This window comes from Ammodytes marinus (genome assembly GCF_949987685.1).
Source record: "Ammodytes marinus genome assembly, chromosome: 6".
Classification (NCBI taxonomy): domain Eukaryota; kingdom Metazoa; phylum Chordata; class Actinopteri; order Uranoscopiformes; family Ammodytidae; genus Ammodytes; species Ammodytes marinus.
The window spans coordinates 5527013-5554153 of NC_137235.1; the positions used below are offsets into that span (position 1 = coordinate 5527013).

The window sequence follows — 27141 nt, forward strand, 5'->3', positions numbered from 1 at the left end:
ACCAAGCCTTTTAGACCACATTTATAAAACAAAGTCAAACACCAGTGACACAGTTTGTGATGTAACATTATATTCAGCATTTTCATTATGTCAGTGTCTTGCACAAAGCTGTGCCCCTCCCATAAGATAATTTATTTTTGGCATCTAAAGTTTAAAGGCCATATGCAAAACAATTGTACATTTATGAGTTATCTCATTATAATATATATCATATCATTGTATCATTATTTTTAATGATAAACTAATTCTGAAGTGCAACTTCAGCTGTCAAACAAGGTAGTGGAGTAAAAAGTGCAGTAAGCTATCCTCTGAAATGTATGGTTACATCATTGATTGAATATGGCTGGGGAAAGGAAATTATTGGTAATTTTCCTTCATAACTATCACCACTTACCAATCAAAACATGCTTTTATATTTGGTTTAAATCATAAATGAAAGACTGAGGTAGAGTTGAGAGATAATGCTATTTACTTTTTCGGTTGAGTGAGCGCACCAGCGATATGCTCTCCCTCCGCTCTCCGTGCTCCGCTCTACCAGGTGACTGTTTACCTCGACGTGGACGCGGCTGTGGCCACAATGCGCGCCCCCGTGGACTCATACGTCACCGTGCTCGCTCCTCTTCTCGCGCGCTGGTTAAAAAGAAGGAGGAAAGAGCACGGGAAAACATGTGAGCGGTCTGAGGACTTTAGTGAGAGACAACTTTTATGTCTTGTATGTTTTTTTTGACCCCGTGCATGCACCAAACCGCCTGCTTTAAAGGAATTACATCTAAAGGAACGTCTCGGCTCTGCTGCAGTCCACGGTGTTTTTTGGGGGTTTTGACGTTCTTTTTTTTTTATTCATCAGGATAAATTGTGTTATTGTTTTCCTTTTTTATATTTGTTTATTTCTGACTTGTAATCTACTAGGCATTGCTTCTATAAGCAGAAGCAACAATAATTTATTTTTTTATTGCAGTGAGTCAAATTTCAGGACACCTGCTCTGAGAAACTGCACAATTGAAATTTTTCTCATATTGGCTTGTTCTGCTTGGACAAATATAGTCAACATTAAATACATATACAGCGTATATTACATTACAGGTTAACCCGACTCTTGTTAAATCGTGTTTTTTTTGTTTTAAATTTTTTATTTTTTTTACGTTTTTGTTTTTGTTCATTTGTTGATTTTTTGAACTATGAAGCATTTGCAATTCGTGCTCGTCCTGGCCATCGCAGTCAACGTGTGGGAATGTGAAGACGCGAAATTCGGCGAGAGGGGAGAGATTAGCCCCAGGAGGAGAAGATGTTACGACGGAAGCTTGCCCAAGCGGCTGAAGAAAAGGGAGCGAAAAGTGTTGCTTGACGGCAGCGGCAGCAGCAGCGGAGAAGTTTGCCACAGGTTGTATCCCCGGGTGTCCTGCTGTCCCACCAGGAGAGCCGCCTATCAGATCCTGCACCGCAGGGATGCCAGGGTAAGTTAATGTCTGTCCATCATCCTGTAGGGCTATTTACTTCAGAATTAAGGCACTGGGGTTTTACTGCTAAAACGCCTCGGGAGATGCATTTACAACCCTTGTGCATTGTCATTCTGCCTCTAATTGCTGACAGCTGCATTTGTGGATGGTCAGGGGAAATTGCCCTGTGGGCTGTGTGAGTGTCGTGATGAAACATTCTTATTTTAACATTCCAACAGGGACACCGCTTATACTATAGCCTAGTAGGCTACTCAGTGGTACCTTTTTGTGTGTTTTAACTATTAGGCTACTTATAGTCTATATGTTATCCTTGCAAAACCAACATTTTGGACACATAGGCAAACTGTAGACTGTGTTATCATGGTATGGTTTATTATCTTATCGCCAGCCTATCCAATCCTTATAGCTTCTCACAGCAACTTATTTTGCTCGTGTATGGTCCGTATCTTTTCTGTGATGGTTTACTTGGTTCTTTTTTAGCTTACCATGTCAATCATTTCCAGGTTTCTAGGACACACTGTCGTTGTGTTAACCGTGTTTCTTGTCTACAACAAATCTCGGTGCGTGCGTAAAATGCAGCTGTCCAGTGCGCTTCGGCGTTACCATGGTAATTACTCGCCGTTTTACGTTACTTCTCGCCGCAGTCAGCGACGACTGTCAGGAGAAAGTGGCGCTAGCTAAACAGACAAACTGTTTGACCGAAAAGGTAGGAGCTCGCTTGTACATTTTTATCAACCGTCAACTTTTTCTCTAACCGCAGCTTGGAGCTGATAGCGAACTGTTTCCTTGTCGTCTGTTTTAACAGCCCTTCATTTCTTCCTTCTCGGCGGGTTTTTCCGTGTTTATGGGAAAAGTTTCTTGAGTCAAAAACGTTACCGGGCTCGCGCTTACATTCATGGTCGTCATGGCAGCGACCCAAGAAATCAAATATGTGTCAAAATGTCATGTAAGCCAGGGGTTTCCCTAGGGGGAAATGCACGGGGTTAAAAAAGAAAACGCTACTGTAGCATATGCGCCAGACTTGTAGCGGACTCCGTTGGATCCTCACCGGGCCATTCTCATGTAAACCACTCCTCGAATCATTCAGTGGCTGGGTGGTATCTTACTTTGTGTTGCGACAAAAAGCCATATTGCATCATTTAATTTGCTCAAGTCATGCAAATAAGAGGGGGGGACTGAATAGGACGAACTCGACTTCTCCTCCTCCCCACTACACTGCCCACACACGGAGCCCTTTCTGATTATGGCAAAAGAATAACAACAACACCATTGTGTTTGTTGGTTTCACTAATGGGGAGAAGCTGAAGAACATCACTCTCCCCCAGTCATCGGCCCTGTCCAAGTGTTAATGCCTTTGAGAGGGTGTGTGTGTGTCCTTCACTATATCCCCCTGCCAACCAATTTACACCTATTCCCTGAGGACAAGTGTTTTGTTAAAGCTTAGTGTTGCCTACACCAGCGCCCTCTCTCCCTCCGTCTTTCTCTCTCTCTCTCTCTCTCTCTCTCTCTCTCTCTCTCTCTCTCTCTCCGTGCCAATATAAGGTTTGCCAAGCGACAAGTGATATTTTCCAAGTGTTGCATTTGTATATTAATATGTTTGTTCCGGCAATTTCATTTGGCACAAGCCATTATGCAGATGCTATCATAGAAAGATGGAGTAATCCTGTGACAGCTGTTCTTCCACATGTGAGGCCAACTGTAGAAAATGTAATGTAAACATCTGAAATGGCCTGCGAATACGTTAATGACAATTTCTATTTTCTTACGCTATTATAGCTCCGCGTATGTGTGTGATTTTGGCTGTGGGTTCCTGACCTGCCTGCAGCATGTCCTCAGCAAAAGTGCAACAGCTGAGCCCTGGTTGCCATTTTTCTCCCTGCTTTTGAGGAACATACTCACTGAGATTCAGCAAAAGACAACAAACAAAGGTCCACTTGTTCTGGTTTGGATGATGGCAACATTGGAGCTGGTCCCAGCAACATATGGACACAGGGCACGGCTGAGAGAACACAAATGCTACTCTCCGCGGACCTTGTGCCAGCCCATGGCACACCGAATCAATGGGCAATTTAGAGCAGGAGGGCAGGCAAGCCCACAACACTACACGGCATGAGTGTGGAGGGCACGGAGACAGAGGAACATACCACACATACAGAGTCATAAGCAGGGTTTCCATCACCCTGCTTCTATGCAAAATCTGAAATATTGCAGCAGAAAGGCGCGATGGAAACGCTTAAATAAAAAAATACTTTAATTTGTAAAAGGTTTTACTAAGAGGTGGTTTTTGACTTAAAGGGGCACTGTGTACAATTTTAAGTATTTATTAGCTAAAATCAATATCCTCATTCATAAACATGTCCTCATTGGTGTAAAATCACCTCTGCCAATAATCTGAATTATCCTCCTGAGCGGGGAGAATTACAAATATTGATATTAAATGTTGTACATTGAGCAGGCAAGTCTTATGGAGGCATCCATGTTTTTGGAATGTCATCAGGTGCATTGTTTAGAATTTAGAATTGTTCTGTAGGCCACTGTAGCTTCGGTTATTATTCGAAAGGGGTGGGGTTACCCAGGGAGCGTTGCATTCTAGAACTTTCTAGAACTTTCTTGATGATGTCATATTACACACTGCCCCTTTAAGAGAAAAATAGTTAATTTGCTAAATGTGAGATGTAAACACATTTGTATAATAAGTTCTTCTGAAGTAGTCAAAAATGGCACGGGACTGATCAGCTGTTTAGTCGTCGTATTGGCCTTACTGCCTCTGCGTGCATCATTACGTCTTTGTATACGGATTATAATAAACATGGTGAAGCCTAACTTCACTGAACGGACAAATACAACTTGCCCTATTGAAAAACGGATTCCTGTCGACCCATTCCTTGTTTTGTTTTTCGGTATTTACCTGCTACTTATTCTTTTTAATACAGCTATGTTGCCTATAGCGCCATCTTCACACCAAACTAGTAGCTTATCCCTTCCAACCACTTGATGGAAACATACATTGAATTTCTTTTTGGCGAACATTCAAAATATTCGCTTGACATTTAGATAGAAAGCTGGCTTTAGCCGACCTGGAGCCCTCCTTTTGAGAAGAGCGTCAACAATAAGATGACATATGAAACAAAAGTGGAATTCGGATGATAGTTAACCATGCAACTTAAAAAAAAAGGCTACAATATATCCTCCGTTTTCAGTTAATCGGCTGTCCTGTCGTTTGTGATGAGATATGTGTTGTATATGTTGGTATATTTTTTCAGGTAGACCCTCAAGGTTTCTGCCACCTGTTGGGTAAACACAGCGCTGAAGAACTTGTAAACAGAAAAGCCTTTTCCTCAGTTGCAGCTTGTTCTGCAGTCAGAGTGGAGTGTAAGGCATCCATATGTTGGCCTTGGGTCCGCTGGCCTAATTGACTTCGACAGACTGCTAATTTGTTGATACCAGAGTGGGAATGATGTGCCTGTCTATCTCTAAATTGGTGTTTACACATGGACCTCACACAGAGCAAAGCACTACCAGCCTGCCTGCCTGGCTGCCCAAGCAGCGCTGCTCTTGACCTAAAACAGATTACATTGTGTTTTATTACAGCTAATTTGTTATGTAAATAATCCTGCTAATTTCTTTTGGATTAACTCTTTGTGTACTTTTGCGTAATGACCCCAAAGTCAGGCTTTGAGGCTCCTATTTAGCTTCATTCATTTTGCACGGTCCGTGATCTGTCAGACGTAGGAATTGTAGTTTGACTTTAACTGTTTATGAGCTTGGGTAAGTAGGCAGTGAATGAGATTATTTCTTTGTTTATTTCTCCAAACAGACAGGGTGTTCCAACCTCAATGTTAACCACATTGCTATCAAAGGATAGAGAGTTAGATATGACAGAACATGTTAGATAAAAATATGAAAAAATACAGTAGTTTATTCATCTTTAAACATTTCCAATTGCAGGGCTTTGTAACAATTCTGTTTGTGAATAAGAGATTTTAAAAACTCGAAAGAAATCAGTGGGGAAATCATGGAAAAGGCTTTACCGCCATGCAGTGAAAACGGTCTCCACATCGTGAATGGTGTGACGGTTCATGCAGATCGTGTCGTTTTTTCACACTATGCCAGTTACTGTCTATCTGCCTCTCCATTCGTCATCCTAAAGAGGATACTATGAAAGAAATAAACTTGCTGTGTGAACCAACTCTTCAGCACAATATCAATTTAACAGTTACTATCAGAATGCTAGGTCATGTAGCTTATAATGGCTCTATGATGGAAGTCATGTAATATTATGATGGCATGTGGAATAATGGGTTTGTGACATCTAGTGTTACTTAAGTTAATACCTTTTTTTTCCACTACACATTAATTATATGAAAGATTTCGATAACAACATACGGTTTTTATCAGAATGTGTTGTGTTGAGCAGGGATTTCTGTCTGTCTGGAGTGAGATTTTTCAAATTTAGGGCTAATATAGAAATGGCTGGTGAGGGTTGGAAAGTCTTATCTCTTATCTGTGTTGTATTGTTGGAACGATCTAAACATTTAATCAAAACCATTAATTTTTTGCATGTTAAATGGTCTGACAATTTTTTTTTTAAATGAGGTTAAAACCTTAAAAAGGCTAATATTTGCCTTAAAATGGTCATTTGGACTCACTGGGATCTTTTTGAAAACATCTCATTTTGTGTAGTTATAGTCCTTAAAAATTTCAGACGGTGTTTTAAATATCAGCATTTTATGATAACAGAGATTTTGAAAATGCACCTTGCAATATAAACTATCCCTGCTTCATAGCGTAATGTTTATGATGTTACATAATATGACTTGCCTTTTTGCAAAGTTGAGTAGGAAGCAACAGTTAGCCCCCCAACCATTCTAATCATGGGTCCTTGTTGCGTGTGGTCTCCAGATTTTCTCCACCAACAACACAGAATGTGGACGTCTCCTGGAAGAGATCAAGTGTGCTCACTGCTCCCCCAACGCCCAGGTGTTGTTCCACTCCTCGGACATGGACAAGATGCCACACAGGGAGCCAGACCTGCCGCGCCTCTGCCAGGACTTCTGCCGCGAATTCTACTACACCTGCAGGGGCCACATACCAGGTAATTACACCCACAATAAACCACCATGAATGGGAATCGAATGATCACCTCTGTGTGGTTACCTGGTGATACACAAGCAAACATACAGACATGGATAGATTAAGTCAAAGTTGGGCATTTGTTGTTCTTGCTCATTTCAGCCTCTTGTACATTGGAAATGAAAGTGACACGTTTTGAATGTGATGAATTAAAATTCACAGCAGGCCTAATTTCTCATTGAGACTTAGCCTGCTAATGTAAAACTGGCAGATTGTTGGACTGGTGCAAGAAGTGGTGCGTCAGTAGTCTGGTCTGTGACTATTTATTTATCCAGCTCTTACCTCATCTGACCTCACCTCCGTTTTTGTTGCTGAGCTTGTCTCTTGACTGGTTCGCTCGCTCGCTGCTCCGCTCTTTGCTTTACTGTTGCACTTTAATGCATCAGTTAAATTACCTCGCAGCACACAGCCTAAACAGACACGACACCAGTTTGCTGATTAGATTGCAGACTTTTTGGCAAAGCAATGTTTTTTTTGCTTTTTATGACGCAGTGTTCAATCTAGCTGTGTTTATGGCACCAGGTGCAAAGGGTTTTTGTTCTCTTGTCTTTATTTATTTGTTAAGATCGTGGAAGTTTATTTTAATCCATATACAATTACATAAAAAAATGATTTCTTGAAGACCTTGAGTGCAGTAACAATACACAGATTTGAGGCCTTTCTTGACATGTGGCTGGAAAAATATTTGAAATGCAAAGATGCGTGTGTAAACAAAATTCTCAAATGCACTAACAAAAGCCAGCCCAGTCTGACCAGTGAATCAGAAAACTGGACTTGAGCAAATTGAACTATTTCATGACCTGTTCCTGGATACTGCTCGCCAGACTCAACTCCTGGGGTCGATTCTGTATCCGGGATGCAAAAGCACCCTCGCTGTGGTCTAGACATGACGGGAGCCGGCACCTTGCCTTCGTCAGACATTAACTGTCACTTAAAGAAACCTGTGTCTCAAGCTCTGCCACCACTATGTTTTCATTCAAGTGGTTCAGTTCACATGAATCTAAACATAGGTGAAGTGTTGCTTTACTGGCCCCTGTCATCTCTGACCATGAGCTCTACTGTGAGACGGCAGAATCTACCGAACAGGGGAAAAAAAACCTTATTGATGCAACAGTTCTTTCTTGAGGAAACGTTAACTGCTAAACGATAGGAACCCCTCTGCATCCTGAAAGCATTTGGTCTTCAGAAGTATTTCCTTTGACGGGATGCGAGATCACAAGGTACCTGTGCCTCCAGAGTGCATACCAAACATGATCAAACGCTTTCTCGACTGTCTTTTACTCCTCCAGCCAAGTCTTCTTCCAATCTCTGTCGCCACAAACTGATTAGATCTGCTGAGATTTGCAAACAGAGAACAGTTTCAAACACACTTGTCTGCAACCCACCCACATGGTATGCTGCAAGCTCACGTCAAATATCAAACACTTGCATTCCATCCGAGCCCTCTCTCGTCTGTATCTAATGGCCTGTTTGAATGTCTTGTACAACCCTTAAACTACAATTGAGGTTTTGCGAGTGGGACTCCACAGAGCTGGAGTTACATTACTTACTCACGAGCTGACAGACATATGGGCTCACAGAGTCAAACCAAAAAAGCGCAAGAGAAGAATCCAGAGAAGAAGAATCCCATTGCCTGTGTTGGTTTGCCGTCATGCTCCTCCCCTCCCCTCTCACCCCCCCTCGGCCCTCCTCGGATCAGCATATGTGGTGACGAATGACACATTTATTTTTCTACAAAGGTTGTGTGTATGTAAAACTGCTGAAGTGCATCAAGATGTCAAGTACTTTGGGTGGGCCACCCAGGTTGCCTTGGAAGATAACCAGATGGAAGTATAACTTTAGCGCTGGGGAGCCGAAAATATGGACAGAGTTCTGTCTCTCGCGCCCTCTCTCTCTCTGTTTCTCTCTCTGTGTTTCTCTCTCTGTTTCTCTCACTCTCACTCGCTCTCTCTCTCTCTCTCTCTCTCTCTTTCTTTCTCTCTCTCTCTCTCTCTCTCAAAGTCCACATAGTTTGTAAAGTAGGAACATATTATCAAAGTTTGTGGTTTTTACAATATCTTAGTCAAGTTTAAAAATGCACACCCTACTAAATACAGAAACATGAATTACAATTGAACCTATTGAATAGAGACATCTCTCCCACAATTCTTATGCCTTTTTTACATAGATTTTTAGATAAATTTAGTAGACATACTTGTTTGATTATGGCTGAACCTTACGATGCGGGTCAGTAACAGTGAATGAAACAGTAGCCTTTACAGCATCCATAACTGTCAACCTGCACACATGAAACTTCCCACCAGCCCTTGATTAGCCCCATGTACTTAGACCCCATTCCTCCATAAAGACGTTTACTGCCTTGACTCTGGCTTCTGCTCTGGAGGCCTCCCACCTTTTCCCCGTACTCCTCTTCTCCCATATCTACCTCCCTTCACTCATCCCCCCACCCTGCACCAGAGGTCCCCGACCAGCATGGTTAAGATAACTGCAGACACAAGTGGGTGGGTGGTATAGCCAGAACTGTGTGTGTGTGTGTGTTTCTGTGTGTGTTTGATCTTCATGTTGTGTTTAGATGTTTGAGGGGATATCCTATCACCTCCAGTATTTGGTGCGGTCAGCAGCACTTGCGGTCGGTGTGTGGCAGGAGAGGGAGATGAAAGGAGGGACAGGGAGAGTCCTGTTTGTGTTTTTATCACTGGTGTATTTGCTCTTCTCTGTCCTCGGAGGGATCGACTAAAGGAAACAATATTTGCAAGATTGTTTTTAGGTCGCAAAGGGCCTCAGACCCACTGCACACTTTGCTTTTCTCCGGGAATAACATTGTGACTGCACAGGTTGGAGGCGTAGCTGTGTGTGACTACAATGTTTACACAGATCACTTTTTGCTCTGGCGCCGGAGCATTTTAAGTAAACCAGCTGGGCAAAGGAAACAAGGAATGGATGTGATGGCAGTTTTACCTTGGAATCACAGGCTGAATTAGGAGAATACAGTCAAGTCAGTTTTATTTATATAGCCCTTTATCATTATTGACAAATTTGCTTCCAAGGGCTTTCAAATCTGTACAGCATACAACACCCTCCTACCTTAATTCGAATAAACTCTATATAAATGTGTACAGAATAGACCTACATATTATAATAACAGTATGGACAATCAGGATGCCAAAATTGATTTAGATTGAAACAACATTGAAAGACTGAATCTCCTGAAGGACATAGATTCCAGATCTAAAACATCTGGAATGAAGCACAAACAGCCAGGAGCGGTCCCAGGACGGCTAATGGTCCAGCACACTGTTAAAACGTTGGTGTGATATGGACAAATGTTTTAGTTTGAGTTAAAACTGTACTGTAGCTCTCTGAACCATATAAAGATACATTTGAAGACTTTGCACTTACATGGGGGTAGACCTTAAAGCAAAACATTACAATAATTAAGTCTGGATGAAACAAAGATATTAAAAGAAAATACCAAATGTTAGCCATGTAGGTGATTTAAAAAAAATTGCTATTGTCCTGTTAATTTCGAGCAGGCCATCATCTAAGTTTTATAAGGATTTATGAGCAAGTAATCACGGGAAATGTAGTTTTTCATACACAAGTAGGGCCTACAGTTGAGTATCAACAGCATAGCAGTGGACATTAATTCCATTATAGCCATGATTTTGACAAGAGATCCAATATAAAGAAAGTAGGGGGCCAAGAACAGAGCCCTGAGGTACTCCATATGTCACATCACCTAGATCTAGAGATTGAAGAACTGAGGTTGTAGTAAGCAAAACATCTTTCACCACTTTAGTAAGTGCAGTTCCCGTGGAGTGACAGACCTGAAAGCAGATAGGAAAAGGTTCAAAAAGATTGCTCAGATACGTGGAACCTAAAGTTGCTGAGACACAATTCAGCAAGCATCAGGGATCAGAACGTCTCTGTTTGGCATGCACGCAAAGAATATCTCTCTCACCCTGAAAACATGTTTGTTTATTTCAGAATTACATGCCACATTAAACGGTTTAAGTTTTTTTATTTCACATGCTGTGCCCATGTGTTGCTTTGCAGTGCAACAGTTGCAAAACAGTCAGACCTGTAGCTAGAAAGGAGAAAACAAAGTGGTTATTAAAAAACATTTAAGGATGCTAATTTCAAGATCATTTTTCCTTCAATTAATTCAATGCACACAGTTTTATAAAAGGAAAACCATCATCCACCGTCTCTAGTGGCTAAACTGAAGTGACCTTATGACATGCTTATTTGGACAGGCAATTATTAAGAGCTGTAATGTGTTTTCTTTACCAATTTAATTGTCCTACACATTGCCTTATAAGTTAAACTTTGCCGATTTTCTGACATAATGTGATGAAACATTCTTGTTTCTTTCTCTTCTAGTAAAAGCTCTCCTTGTTTTGAGAATCATTTTGAAACTGTCTGTTGAGCTTATATTGCATTGGGTGAAGATATGTGTTTTTTGTTGTTTAAAAGAAAATCTTGCATCAGCTTGCATTTCATGTTCTCTATCATCTCTGAGCACTTTATTGTTGAGCAGACTTCAAACCAAACCACCCAGAGGCCTTTAGGACTAGTACACAAGTATGATTTCATAAGTCAAAATAATGACAGCACAAACTTAAAATAAGAACGCAACCTTTTTGTTCTCTGGAGGAGGCCTAGCTCAATGCAGAACCCTGTCTAATCTGTGATCCATTTGGTTTGGCCCAGTTTCTCTTCACTTGTTCATTTCAGCCCAGTCTAGCCAGAATTTGGTTTGGCTCATCGAGCATAACTTCAACCCTCCCCTACACACAAGCACATCACATCCCTTTTCTCTTCCCCTAGTTCTTCCTCAATATTTTGTCCTCTCTTGCTCCTACACAAGCATGCACACACACACAGTACAGCCAGATACACTAATATTACAGTTATGTGCACATTTTAAGTACCAAAGAAGAATATTCTTTGGGTTTTCTCGGTTTAGGTTTTTCTACATGAGGCCAGTTCTTGACATCATTTAACCATGCAGTATCTATAGCACATTTATGAACCTCTGTCTATGCTTGTGTCTTTTGTGATTGCCAGAACTGTTCCAAGCTGACGTGGATGAGTTCTGCCAGTACTATGGGAGGAAAGATGCCAGTCTATGCTTTCCAGATTTTCAGCGAAAGCAACCACAGGGGCAAGATTCCAACTACTTGGGAGATGAAAAACTAGAAGATATAAGCAGGTTTGTATACTAAGTTTAACCATGTTTTGTTCCATGTGCGAATTGAGTTACACTATGGAAGATACAGTGTACTATTTTACTTTGGCTAGTTCTTAAGTGAACTTTTCTTTTCAGGCTTCATTAGTACTTGAGTCCAGATTCATGATTCAGATGTGATTTTGGTGTTTTTATAGAAACAGGCCCAGCCTCGGTCACATGTTCTAGGTTAGCTGTTCCACTTTGACATGGTCCATACTCTCAGACAGAAATGCTATGCCATCTCTCCTCTAATCCTAAAGTTTGTCCAGACTGCATTTGCTCAGCTTTGCTCACATAATGAAAATGCTTATCTGCGTCATTCTTGTTGCCTCCCTCACTGCAAAGGTCTGTACATCACAGAGGGCTTTGGCCTTTTGTCCATGGGGGGATGCCTTTCATCTCTCTCGTTCCCCCCTGAGGCAAGACGGTCAAGCATCATGTGCACCTGAATAGCAGCAACCCACATTCAGTCAAATCATTTCTAAAATTCAGTGTAAGAGGCTGGTTGGCGGTGCAGAGCTTGGGTTCTCATTTGTCATTTGTGCAATGCATCAGACTGTTGGTGTACGTTTTGGCACTTTCATGGCTAGTGGTGTGCTCATAGAAAATGCTATTTTTGCTTAAGATATCATATTTGATGATTAGTCAGAACCTGCATGTTAGATCTACGTATTAACACAGACATATAGTTTAGTTTGCCTCTGGCTGGTGCTTGTTGTGCAAGATTTGATCAGAGTTGCGTTTTCAAGGCGCTTTACAGTTTTTGCCGCCATTCCACCCATTCACACAAACTCATATACCGAATGCAGCAGCTACCGCGCAGGGTGCAAGCTAACCATCGTGAGCAATTTGGTGTTCAGTGTCTTGCCCAGGGACACTTCAACATGTGGCAGAGGTGAGGATCGAACCATTAACCCTGCAAGCCACAGCTGCCTTGTCGATCTTTACACCTAAATAACCACACGTCGGGATAGTCAGTGACACTCCGGCCCCTTTGTTTCTTCTGTTTTCGCAAACAACAAGTCACCAAATTGGTAAACCAGCAAAAGTGAGACAAACCTTATTGAGCCTCAGCAAAATGCAACATCTGACTTTCCACTTTCCAAACCAATGCATAGGGGAATGTTTTTTTACGGTGTTGGCTGTCAAAATCATTCTAGCTTAAACTGTTTGAGATCTTATTCCTGATTGTGTTGTCCTCTCTTCCAAGTACTACGTCTTCAAATTCCACCATGCCCCTTTTCTAAATGGATTATTCACCACCGCCATCAGCCTCTGACCTTTTGTGTCTCCCCTGTTACCCAGGAAACACAAACACAACTGCTACTGTGCCCAGGAGGTGTTGAGTGGTCTGAGGCAGCCGGTGGCCGTGGTGCACTGTGGGGATGGATCCCAGCGGCTCTTTGTGCTGGAGCGGGAAGGTATTGTCAGGATACTCACCCATGACCTCCAGCTAATCAAGGAGCCCTTCCTGGACATCCACAAGCTGGTGCAGAGCGGCCTGAAGGTAGGAACCAGCCTGCCTCCATACAGGGCTATCAGTGTTGGAGGAATAACAGAGGCAATATGATTGTTATGGATGTAATTGGAGCACAGATGTGGCTGATCGAGTGTGAAATATGGTTTGCTACTTTGCTAGAGTGGAGGAACACAACAGTTTGCACCTATGTAAACGTGTGAGGTACGTCTCCGGCCAAGACAAATCCCATGAAAGTGGTGCCTGCTCACTATTAGTATTTAATTATATAATTACACCAAACAAGCAGTCATTCATCAAATGTGATCGTGGCTAATCATCACGCTATTATCTGCTAATTAACTGTACATACAGCACACATTGTGCTCACTTCTAATTTTCTGCTAATTCTCACAAGATGGGTTAATGGCTTTCTAAATCTCTCCCATATTGTTCCTATAAGGGGTTTCTAATTTCCCCACATGGTGAATTACCCAATACTTTACATGATGACTAACACAATACCCCACATGTGGACTGGAATGACAGTCCAACAACTTTCTCTTTAGTTTTAAATTGTAACCTTGTGTACACTCTTTATTCTTCAACAAAGGCGTGACAGGGACATGATAGGATATTGTGGCGTCGAGAGGCGAATAAACATGTGTTCTACTTCTGTTTGGCCCTGTGCCCTGTCTGAGAAAAATAAACACAGGCAAGACAGTATAAAAGAAATAAAGGTGCACATGAAGTATCGTTTCTCAATTATACCTTCTAAGCCTTTTGTAAAGTTTTGGAAATAGGTTAGTTACAGTATGCACTAGAACTGATGTATTTTCAACCGGTTGTGTGATGTGACGTGCTGTAGTTCTTGAGATATCTTTTTCTTGACTTTGAAAATAATAACACACTTAGGTGTAGATTGTTTGTTCAACTATGTACTGTAACTTAACCCATAATCTTCAGGGTAACATCTTCATATTTATTTTTCACCCGTAATCCTCGTTCCGCATCTCATATTTTGAATTTTGGAATTGTTCAGAAATTGCTCAGATGGCACGAGATGGGGTTAGCTGCTGGGATGTTTGTAGGGCGCACTCCCAGACAGGAAGTTTATCTATCACGCATGCCTCCTGCTCCTCCACTGACAAGACTCCTTAGCTTACGAGACGTCAAACGGAGCACGGCGATTTGGAATATGCAACTGCTCCCCTGCGGGATGCTCTCGCATGCTCGGCTTGTGCATCCTTATCATCATTTCAATCATAAACTGCTTGTGGATAAAGTGATCATTATGTGACAATTAGACGTGGTTCGATCCCCCCGCATGCCCCCAGGAGTCCTATTCTGTGATGCTAGGCTGACAGAACGGGCTGCCAGCCACACAGGGGGGTGAGCAGCACAACCAAGCAACCAGGGGGAGGGCTAAGGTGTTTACCGGCAGCATCAACAGGATGGAGGGGCCTTTATACAGAGAGAGGAACCCGGGCCCCCAGGAGAGAGGGCCAGATAACGGGTTTATCATCAGCTCCGTGCACATGCTTTGATTGTAAATGTTCGGTTTCCTCCTGATCTCCTATCCCCCCCTCCTTCCGTGGATCCCCCGGTGCCAATTAAGCTGAACTGCACAAACACAATGCTGTGCTGTGGTGGTGTGGGCTCCTAGCTGCGCTGTGGGTGTTCTCCTCCTGAAATACAATCTCTATACTCCAGTCCACCCCCCCAACTGCCCACCCACCTATCCTCCAAACACACACACACATACACACACAATCGCGCAAACACACACACACACACTCGCGCACACACACATGCACTTCCCATGTCATCATCACCGTGGTCTCTCCGCAATTGGCTGACATTCACACACCTCCAACATGATGGTGAACTGTAGGCAAACCTCCTGACTGGACACAGAATTCCTGCTACAGGATGTGGTTGTGAAATGGTGCATGTAACTCATTTTGACCCTTTGACCTGATTCCTCCATACAAATACCAAAAAGTGAAATAACATTCCAGTTTCCGTTAAAAAAAAAAATATATATTTTTTAAAGGTTGTGTTTGGTGCAATGATTTGTACTGAACATATTTTTTTTCTTCTTATTCTTCGTTACTAGTACAGGCTTCCAAAAGGAGCCGTATCGTTAGCCTTTGATGCTAAGCTTTATAGCCTCCGCTCAGGCTGTGACAGCGCGTTGCACCGTACAACTTAAGAACAGGCACTGGAGAGAGTAGCATGTGGGGATAGTGACAGTGAATCTTACAAATGAAGACATCTGTGAGCAGCAGCCCAAAGCTGACAGTCCGCTGACATGTACTAGCCTGTGTTACAGGGGTGACGGGGGTCTGCAATAAAATATTTCACTGTAAAAACAAATAAGTCACAGCATGTTATTCTTTCTGTCCCGGCTCCGCTGACAGCTGCTCTGCATTCTCAGCAGCCATCAGAGGGCTCAGGGCTGCCGTCATACCGACTAAAATAAGTGGCCTCATCTTCACTATATAATCTGACTAGAAGCAAAAAGGCAGGGTCACACCCGGACTGATCTCACAATTATCTTCACACAGTGGGATGCCTGCTGGTGAAAGATGAAATGTTAACAAATATAGCAGTTAGGCATTAAAAAAAAGTGTCTGTTCTATGAATTTTATGGTCCAGATGATGGATTATTTCTTATTCTTTATTGTGGGGAGGACTAATGTCTCATGGGATTGCTTGTCATAGGATTTATGCATGAACAGGTGGAGGAGTCGCAGTGGAGATTGGATACTCACTGCACAAGAGAAGAGCGGAGAAAACTACATAGGAGATGTGTGTGTGTGTGTGTCGTCTGTCTGTCTGTCTATGAGCGTAGATGCTTCAAGGTAATGTGTTTGAATGAAGGGCGTAGACATTGTTTTGCTCCAATCAACTGATGTGGAATGTCTTTTGGTGGGAGGAATGCCCACGAGCCACTGAGGAAGGATCAAAAGGTTTCAGGGTAACAATGCGTGAGCCAACACGTGCGTCACTATAGGACTCAAAGACAGCTGCCCCCTAGCAGAATTGGAAATGGTAGCGTTCTTGTGTATGTGTGTGTGTGTGTGTGTTTGTGGGTGTCGCGGCCTCAGACAAGGACCGGCATTCCATGTAATGCACCGTGAGATTGTGAGATAACATCCCCTTGCACCTCACTTTCCCAGCTTTCTGTGGAACCACGCCAGCACTTTGACAGGGCCAAAGCCGGAGCCCCAGAGGACAGAATTGGAGGGAAAAGAGGAATGCAGAGGCAGGTGTTTGGGAGAAAATGAAGAGATAATACCTCGTGAGAGATTCAATCAGAACCCCCTGCCTGGCCGTGGAAGAATGATGGCGCTCGTAAAAAACACACAAAGATGTCCAAGGGGGAAATGGGGGGAATGTGTTTTAAGTTGACAAGGCAGAGTCATTTGTCAAGTTTGATAGAGGTTTGGAGATCTCTTTTTGTAGTTATACTCTTAATCTTTTTATTCACTTTCCAATTTAGAAAAATAAATTGTTAATACAATGTTACAATACAATAAAAAACAGTATATAAAAGTGTGCACACGATGCTGCGCTAGCTAAAACAATATAATATGCAACAAGCAAAGCAAAGCTCCTAAATCTAACTACAGCTTTAAAAGAAGCAACAACGTAGAGCCTTAAACCCCCTGCAAATTCATTTTGCAGCTGACAATATGCGAAAAAACCTGCAGTTTGAACATTCCCTAAATGAGCTTATTTGTACAATAAATTGGTTTTTGAGCTGTGCCCAGAATATCTTACCTACTGCAGCTCTGGCAGCCGTTTCACCATGATCAATGTTCAGGAGCCACAGGTTGGCAATCTGTCTTCTTTTAATCAAGGTGTCTCCTCGGATTGGCTCGACAGTGGAAGGCTTTCTAATGCAGTGTTTGTGTCTTTTGGCCTCGCTGCCAGCACTGCTGTTCGCCTGCTGCTGAAGGAGCTAGTCATTAGCAATGGAGCTAATATTTCAGCCCATTTAACAACCCTGTATCTCAGTGCTTGCCTTTTTTAAGCTTCTGATCTAGGCCTCTTTGGAATTGAGGGACTTTGACCCGTTCCCTATAGTGAGTTTATTTGGGGGGATGTGTGAGTAACGGCATCCCCCAAATCTGGATTCAGCATTTCAGAATCCAAATCAGTTTTATTGGCACTACCATAATACACACTCGGCATACATGCAAGGGAGATATCGTTCTCCATAGTTCATGGTATGTTGCATACCATAAAAACATACATATAATAGACAGAGACAAATTAAAATAGGCATACAAAAACATTTCTCTTTTTTCCTATAGAGGTTAAGGATTTCAAAGAGAGGTTAAGGTCTCTTCCCAAGATGAATCTTTCAGACATTCTTTAGCAAAGTGCATTCTCCTCTGCTCCGACTGACATCCAGCTGTTCAGTGTGTTGCAGTCACTCCGACATAACTCCTTTTTTTATTTGACTTCAATGATCGGACTTCAAGTAGAACTCGTAAATATTTATTTTTGCTGATGAACTCAGCCTTTTGGGATTGGAAATCTATTTGTCAACTTTCACGACATTTCACTTTATTTTCAGGATGATAGAACCCCGGTGGATTATCATGTTGCTCTCTGTTGTTGCTCTCTGGTATTTGGAGTACATTCCTTTGCAAAGAGTCATCTCTCTTGCATTCGCATGTGACCCGTGTCACTGCTGTGTTTGACTGGGCCAGGACTAACGCAGTGCAAACACAACTATGAGATCCAGCACGCCAGCAGCATTTATGATGTGTGTTCTTTGGCCTGTGCCATAGCCTACACCTATAGAGCGTGCCACTTATGTCCAAACCATGATAGTTTTTCTTTTTCTTTTACTATTTTAACAGGGAATACCTGAAGGATGAGACAGCTTTGTTAATTGTAGACATGCAACTAGTTTGTTTTCCATGAGTAAGATAACTTCTCTTGGATGTCTAGGTCAAAAAAAGCTGTTTTGGAGGTATACAACCACAGAGACCACTGTATTAAGATTTTTCACACCTAACACTATAGCATTCTGTTATTACTTTTTTTTGTCAAGAAGAAATAGTGAAGGAGAGCACAACACAAAATAAGGGCCGACCTGGCTTGCCTTGCCTGAGGAATGAAATGCTGTAGCTGATTATTACAGCTAACTATGATGGGAGGACCACCAGGGTAGTGACAACTGATGTAGCTGCCTCCGGGGTGAGACAAAGGTTTACATATTACACAAGCAATTTGGATGTTTTCTAAACATGTTGCCAAGACAGTGGGAGTTGGCAGCTCTCTGCCCCCCCCCCCCAATCCCAACCCCCTCTTCCAAGCCTTGAATTTTCATGGATTCTGTGTAAACCGGGAAAGAGCGCGGGCAAGGATGGGGGAGAGCAAAAAGCACGGACTGAAGCACTCTGCACTTTTGTGCTCTCTATGAACTGTGAGTGAGCTAATAAATTCTTTCAGCCACTCAGCGTAGCATTCACGGATATCCCCCAAAGATTACACACACAAATCACTGCACAATGGAGGCCACCGGGAGGGCCCTGGGCGTCACAGGGGCCCCCCGACCCTGTGGACAAGCGCACATAACCAGGCTGCGGAGAAGACTGGGCAAAAGGCTGGGGGGGGGGGGGGGTTGCAGGCTCTACCCAGAGTCAAACGCTTTATAATGGTTGGTAATGGTATATTCAAGGAGGTTTGGTGAAGGTGTGAGGTGAAACAGGCGAGGGTGGAAAAAGGAGAGAATGGGAGAATAGCAGGGGTGTGAAAGGGAATGTGACGGATAAATAAAAAGCGGGATTAGAGCGGTTGGAGCATTGAGGGAGGGTGGGGGGTGCGCTGGGTTTGCATGTAGTGGTCTCTGGGTGATGCTGAAGATGACCGAGGGGGGCCGGTTCCAAACCCCACACAGCCGAGCAGAAGCCAGAGAGAGGGACATAATTAACTCCTGGATCTTTTGTGTTTCTCATCTGACTGCAGGGCGGAGATGAAAGGGGCCTGCTAAGCCTGGCATTCCACCCCAATTACAAGAAGAATGGCAAGCTCTACGTCTCCTACACCACCAACCAAGAGCGCTGGGCCATCGGACCACACGACCACATTCTGCGTGTGGTTGAATACACCGTTTCGAGGTAATGGGAGAAGTGTGTGTGTGTGCCAAATATCTACCTAAAATATGGGTCGTTATAATAAAGGAAACCGAGGATTCCGCTGCCTCAAAGTCTACACAATGTTAAACTGACCTATCTATTAACTATTGAGGGTAAATATAACCTGGACTCATTTAAAACATACTTATTTTTTAAGCCAACTAATTTTACTGCACAGCTTTCAAGGCATCCTTGTTGAAAAAAATACAGGACTGTTTGTAGTGTGTTGAGTAATGATCTGTCCTGTTTTACAACAGTTGGTGAAAATTCCCACAATCTGCGTTTTAAAACATGCTCTCATCTTACTGTTTATTGCTTAACTTTTCCAATGGTCAATAAAGAACAAAAAATTATAAGCTTTTTCAAATGGAATAAAATAAACAAGTCAAAAATGTAATGTTGTGAAAACCCCCTGGAGGAATTGAGTATAATATTGGCTATTCCTCACCGACAACATTACTTTGACACATTTTTTGCCAGACACCATGGTAACCACAGTAAATACTAAAGCTTCAAGGGCACACAGCCAAACGTCCCACCTAACTAACTAACTGTGCGCACGCTTTTGCTGAATATGCTGAATAATACATCACACACACCTGTTATTATGAAAACAATCTTGTCTCACGAACGTGTTTAAGTGAGTGTTACGTTTTAATTTGCATAAGCACAGTTTACTTAATTATCTAATCTTAATTATAGTCTTGGCACGCAGCCTTAGCGACTGCATCATACTGTATATGCCTTAACTTGAGGGTCCCATTGAGAAATTACTAAAGTATTTGATGGTAGATTAAGGGAGTCGCTTTTTTCTTTTGGCAAACAACTTTTTGAACAATTGCAGGACTACCCAAAATAGCACATCATGAAATATTTGTTGCTGATACTGTGAAGCCAAATCCTCACTTTTCACTTGAAATTGTGCAACATTTTTAAAGCCTGTGTTGCATCTCCACCCACTGTCTGTGGCTGAAATGAGACAATGCATTCAGACTAAATGTCTCCAGACGACACACTCTTTGAACTCATGTAATGTTGGATTGTGTTTGGTTTGTCATGTCAGCGTGTCTTATCTCTGCGTTTGGATCATTTCAACCACCAACACAATTATTTAGAGACAATCAAATTGTGTAATCAAGAGCCAACTGCCAATCATCCAAAAGCTACTTTCCAAGACTTTAACACAGTGTATACTTTTGGTATTTACATGAGATTGTATGGAGATTAAAACAATATTGTACATACTCACGACAAATTTTAATTACATTGTAGTGAAGCAACCATAAGTGACAGAAACACAGATAGCTAGTTATGACAATAGCGAAAAATTCTGAATTTTCCGACTAAAATAATGGGGGTTTATCTGCTCCCAGCACTTGATAGAAATGCACTCAATCCTCATTCTTTGTTGTTTTTGCCGACCTTCAAACGATTTGCTACACATTTAGATTAGGAAAACTAACTCATGGCATGTAATGTTACCCCCTAGGAAAAACATGAACCAGGTGGACACGCGGACTGTGCGGATGCTGATGGAAGTGGCGGAGCTTCACAGGAGGCACCTCGGAGGTCAGCTGCTCTTCAGCCCCGACGGTCTGCTACACATCGTCCTGGGAGACGGCATGATCACCCTGGATGATATGGAGGAGATGGATGGACTCAGGTGAGAGCTCATGCCTAAGATTTGCAGTATACAGTATATTCAGTATCTAATGGAATACTGGTGTGTGTTTCCATTTGCATAATTTCCTAGCCTCCTACCATCCTGAAGGTGTATTTAGTTTGTGTGTTTGAATGCAGTGATTTCACAGGGTCCATCCTGAGGGTGGATGTGGACACAGACTGCTGCACCTCACCTTATTCAATACCGAGGGACAACCCGTACTTCAACAGCACCAACCAGCCACCTGAAATCTTTGCCCATGGATTACATGACCCAGGCAGGTGTGTGAAACACTCTGATGAGAAACTCCAGCAGCGTCACACTGAAAAACTACTGTACCCAACTGTTTTTCCTGGCAAGAGTAATTGGGCCAAGACAATTGATTCAAACTTTTACAGTTTTTCTTTCAGTCAAATAAAATTAGTAGTAACATAGCAAGTATCCTTATATAATGGTTTATTTTGTTTAATATTTTATAGTTTTTTGGAGTCAAGATATTACTTGTGTGTCTGTATTCAATCCTGGTATTCTGTGCTGTAGGTGTGCAGTGGATCGGCTTCAGACAGACAATGGAAGCATGGTGATCTTCTGTACAGATACCAGTGGCAAAAACACATCCGCAGGAAGAATTCTGGAAATTACTAAGGGGAAGGATTATGGTGAGTTACAATTTCCATGACATTTTCCAAAAAACATTCATGATATTTACTGTTTTTTTTTAGGTTTGGAAGGAGTCCCTTGTTTTGCAATGTTAATATAACTCATGATATAAATAACTTTGCCTGTGTTCTGTTTGATGGCATTGTGTCTGAAGAACAAACAATACATTAATCTCTTGGATAACCTTTTCATATTTATTCATTTTTTAGCTGAAATCGACATCTGGTTTTACAAATGTCTATTCTCTTGTAAGAACATGGTGTTTAGGCAACAAGCTCCAAAAAGTTGAGTGCAGAGACAGTGCAGGTTAAATATAAAAATGATGTGATCTAGAAAAGATTCTCCCCTTGTGGAGCGTAGATTTGCCAGGGGAATGTGCGATTGTGTGCACAAGTAAGATTAAAAGCCGTCAACTAGAATAACTGTCTGAATGATGGTTTAGTATTGTTGAAAACGCAGCTGAGAGGGGGGCCGTAGCTCTTCTCAAATTGTGAAATAATCGATAACAGCAGCGCCTTGACATAATACAAAAACAAATTACTAATATATGTTCCAAATTACATCATGCTGGTTATCTCTGCCTAAATGAGTGTTCCTTTGGCAAACCCAATTAGTCCTTCAACTTCATTTATGCCTCACTCCAATGCAAAGTGCCAGTTCCTGTCACAGACCACCTCTCACCTGGCTGCTAGCCTGATTTAGCCAGTTACCCAAACTTTATAGTGATTGCAGTTGGTAAATTAGCACATTTCACCAAGTCTTTGGTCATACATTTTATAAAGGCAGCGAACCCCCATTCATATTTTCCTCTGCCAAGACAGCTGTAATCCAGAAAACATGCTATATTGCCTCAACATCACACAAGTTATGAATCAAATATTTTTGCATCCTCTTCCAGTTTTCATCAGAACATATTAAAGCCTAATTTGGCTGCCAAGGAAGAAGTCAAATATATTATTGCTGCCCAGTTTAAATCAAGATTCACTTTTTGCTCTATTTTTTCTAAGTGAAGGGAGTTTCCCTAATAGGAACCACACAACCATTACGTATAATAGACTAAATTATGTTAGCATGGTGAGTCTTGATTCCAACATTATTATTATAGGGATAAATTAGAATGCCTCTTGAGTAGGTCATTAGATTATTACTACTGAAGGATGCAGATTGATGAATATCGTGTCTAATGCATTAAATCTTAGAGGGTTGGAATACATTTCCTGGGGTTGCATACGGTCAGCAAGGTAAGGCAAGCTTATTTGTATAGCACAATTCAGACACAAGGCCATTCAAAGTGCTTTACAGGGGCATAAAATACATACAACATTTGGACATAAGAAATATATTGAGATTGCATTTGTTAAAGAATTATAAGAAATTGCATTTAAAAGACACCAAAACCAAGCAAATAAAAAGTTACACGTTAAAAGGGAAACAGAAAGTCTTCAGATTTGACTTAAAAGAGCTGAGAGTTGCAGCGGACCTCAAGTTTTCTTGGAGTTTGTTCCAGATATGTGCTGCATAGATTCAGCGGTGCCTAAATCAGACGTTTGCCTCCATTCCCTTCTCCAGAACACGAGCCTTCTGTCTATGATCTGCAGTCCAGTGGAGGAGCACCGCCTGTGGGAGGATTCATCTACAGGGGCTGCCAGTCAAGAAGACTCTATGGAAGTTATGTTTTTGGAGATAAAAATGGGTAAGTTTGGGGATTATTTTTTTTACTGTTGAAACAACATTGGGGAAAAAATGTAATCGCTACATGTTGTGAAATCTTGATTAACTCCCTGCATACTTGACACTGGATAGATTTATTTGAATGACATGAAAGTGGCTTTATTCTATTGGAATTCAAGTGCACTTGATGTAGAAGTAATGAGAAACATCTTCGGTCTTATGTGGATCAACATGACTCTTCTCACACTGGAAGTCTGTCTCTTGCGATGGCGCGTGCCAAATTAAACACAAAGTTCCATCCACGTAGGGGGAAAACAAGTTTTATCTTACTGTTAACCCACGTCAAGGCCCATGCAGTGTAAATGGAGATTAGACATTCTGCCCTGTGCTGTTCACACTTTTCTTTGGTTTGTAATTCATCCTACTTTACTGATGTCAAACATTGACGCTTGAGTAAACAAAGGAAGTAAATAGTACTGGGGGGGAAGTACACTATCAGGAGTTGGCACCGTGTTTAAAACAATGTGTGGTCGCTTTAATTCTGTGCCTCATTACAATTTGAGGGCATATTGTTGTGGCTAAGCGAAGGCTCCGGCGTGATGTTTGTTTTGAAACTAAAAGCCGAGGTCTTAAATAACAACATGTGAGACGTGGGCTGGAAAAGGCAAGATGGGTCAGTGAACCTCTTTACAGGGAGTCAAAGTCGCCCCTTGTTTCAGATCTCAACTGTCTTTTGCCTAATACTGCTGCAATAGATTTGCTTTGTTGAACAATTACCTTTTTAAACAGGAATTATTCCTACATACTACATGGTACCATGCACACATATTCAATATAGGTGTCACCATCTTACAGCATACATGAGGTAAAGTCATTAACTAATGGCTGCAATGAATGATCAACTGTTTTTCTTGTCGTTGTCTTAGTAACCTGCGGATCCTCCAGAAGTCTTCATTGTCGACGTCATCAAGTGAGGAGCAGTGGCAGGAGAAGGCTCTGTGTCTGGGCACAGCTGGCTCCTGTGGCTCGACGCTAGTGGGACACATCTTAGGCTTTGGAGAAGATGAACTAGGTTGGTACAGAACTGATAACAGACTCACACTTTTATTCAGATTCTATGTCTCTTTTTAGATTTCTGATTATATCCACTCGAGTTGCAACTATTCGTTAATGTGTTTTTTGAAATCACAACATGGGCCCTTGAAGGCTTGTTGTCTTCCAATGACGGACGTCAAAGCTCTGTAAAATGCAGTCCTCCTGTTGCATATTCATCAATGGTACTCTACATATCATGGTGTGGAATTGGTTTAGAATGTTTTGGTGACGCATAAAGACCCGTCTTGAAATCCGGAAATTTGCAACACCTCGCCAACAAGGACTAACACTCAAAACTAAAAGGGAAAGTAAAACACTTCTCACCTCTATGGCCCATTCCCAACAGGATATTAAATAGTGCGTGCTTCCTTCTGAATTAATTGTCATTTCCATAAGACAGCAATGATACTCCAAAGAGCCACTTGTGAGCTGTGTATTGGGCCACCTACGAGGAAAGGTTTTGCAGGGGCAGACATATGTGTTACTGTTTACCTTGGGGTCTGCAGCATTGAGATAAGGTAGGGTGAGCTGAGGTGAGAGGACTAATATGATACAGAACGTTTTAACCAGTTGGACCCCCACCAGACACTCAACATAACTATTATATTAGCTGTCAGCTCTGGTGTTTCTGATTAACATTAGGACATGATGTGGATCATTCACACTGCCATCAGAAATTGTTTGAACACAGCTCTTGCCAGTTCTTCCAGTTATTATTTGACGAGGTATTTAACGAGTCCTGCATTTGATCACAATTTGCAAGTGGTGCAAGAATCGTGGAAGGGGGGGGGGGGGGGGGGGGTGGGCTCGTGTCCCAAAGTATGGGCCCCACAAGACACATGTTTACAATTTGTCCCCTTATGGAATTTTCTTGCGGGCTTGTTCCTCATTAAATTATCCGCCTGGTTCCCAGTCATGAGTATCCAATTGTCCCATTAAACTCTTTCTTAAAGTCCTTTGGCAAGTGCAGCGATGCAGAAGCTCCAGCTTCACTCGTTGCATGCTTGTCTACTGCTGTCTCCTGTCCACATTTTGGCACAGGTATTGCATGGATGGCAGAAAAAGTTAATTAATGGGACATGTGCTGCAAATCAAAAGTATGTGATGCAAATAATGCGGATGGCCCATTTCATGTGATTTTTCCTTTTTTTTGTGTGTGCAGGAGAAGTCTACATCCTGGCAAGCAGTAAAATCATGTCCCAGTCACACAGCGGGAAACTCTACAAGCTGGTAGACCCCAAAAGGTACAATCATGAAGAGCATTACATACAGTACATGATATGGTTTGATTCTTATTTGGAAAGGGGCCTTGAGTGGGCAATGCTCTTTCAGCGATCATGCGTTTGTATGCTGTGGTATACAGTTAGGGTCTCGGTTCAATAAGTGAGTGATCCCTCGGTACTCGTACTTGTACATGCCATCTAATGAAACTCCAAACTATCCCACCATCCCTAATTCCGTGCTATTTTTGTTTTATGGTGAGACTTAAGATGATCCCACACATACAGTGTATCACGCGAGATCCCACACTCGCGCAACTGATTTCAACTGTAGATGACACCGAGGGATCTGCAGTCTATCACATTTCACTGCAGTGACGTCTTCTCTCGCTTATTTTCCTCCTCAAATCCTCACTACTCGCACATGTCCCCCCCCCCCCCCTCCGGCCCCCCAACCCTAACCCTAACCCCCCTCCAGCCCGCCTCACGCACTGCCACCAGGACTTTTGTGCCCTTCAACAAGTCGTCACATGACCACCTGCCTTTTGGCCAAAACAAATGCTGAGCGGTAACTGGAGAATAAGCACAACGTTTCAAAATGCGAGTGCTAAAGTATTTCTAACAGCAACACTGACTGTAGCTGGCCGCGTTCACCTTAGGGTTAGGCCTGCTGCTTACTCTCAGAGCGTTTGACAGCACGGTTTATTCTGCTGAGAGTGAGGAAAACACAAAGGCACCTGTTGTCAAGCACAGAGACCTCTACATATTTTATTTAAGCACATTTATGCTTATAAGGTAGTGCACATTTTATATTCGTCACGATGCGTATGGAGCTCTGCAACGCTCCAGCGTGCACGCACACACACACACACACACACACTCTCACACGCACAAACACATTTTTATTTTGAGTAGTTCAATCCAATCTATGTTCGTGGCAGTCTAGTCCTTCATTAGTCGATGTTGAACTAGTGGAATGTGTGGGGAGCATGCACGTGAGAGCAATTCAAGTGTGTGTGTGTGTGTGTGTGTGTGCGCGTGTGCATGTGTGTGCATGCGTGTGTTGCTGTTATATAATCCTTACCATATGCAACACTGTATTAGATATCATTCCGATAGTGATGGATCTATAAACTGTTTGTGCGAAGCCAAGGACATGTGAAAAACATTTGTCACTCAAGCTGAGAAAATATGCAGACAGGGCACAAATTCATCCCACATGATACAGGAGGGATGTTTGAGCAGTTTGTCTCTGATATATTGCCCCCACCACTGCAAACATAAGCAGACTTTGTAATTCAAACCAATCGCATATTAAGTTTCACGCTGAACTTTACTTCCCTTTCTTATCAGTTCTTTTGCAGGAAGTATAGGGAGAGTGAGATCCTGTGG

The 27141-nt window shown here is 42.3% G+C and overlaps 1 protein-coding gene across 1 annotated transcript in view; it reads left to right on the plus strand.

Annotated features, from left to right (window-relative positions):
• Positions 1–1095: 1095 nt before the first annotated feature.
• Positions 1096–27141, plus strand: part of hhip (hedgehog interacting protein) — a 34129-nt gene continuing 8083 nt past the window's right edge. Inside the window, exons 1-11 of the mRNA XM_080029820.1 lie at positions 1096–1454; positions 6360–6552; positions 11661–11805; positions 13129–13330; positions 19271–19422; positions 20930–21103; positions 21241–21384; positions 21644–21762; positions 23333–23456; positions 24361–24506; positions 25692–25773. Coding sequence (XP_079885946.1) covers positions 1179–1454; positions 6360–6552; positions 11661–11805; positions 13129–13330; positions 19271–19422; positions 20930–21103; positions 21241–21384; positions 21644–21762; positions 23333–23456; positions 24361–24506; positions 25692–25773 — 1757 coding nt within the window. The 5' untranslated portion in view covers positions 1096–1178. The remainder of the gene's footprint in view (positions 1455–6359; positions 6553–11660; positions 11806–13128; positions 13331–19270; positions 19423–20929; positions 21104–21240; positions 21385–21643; positions 21763–23332; positions 23457–24360; positions 24507–25691; positions 25774–27141) is intronic.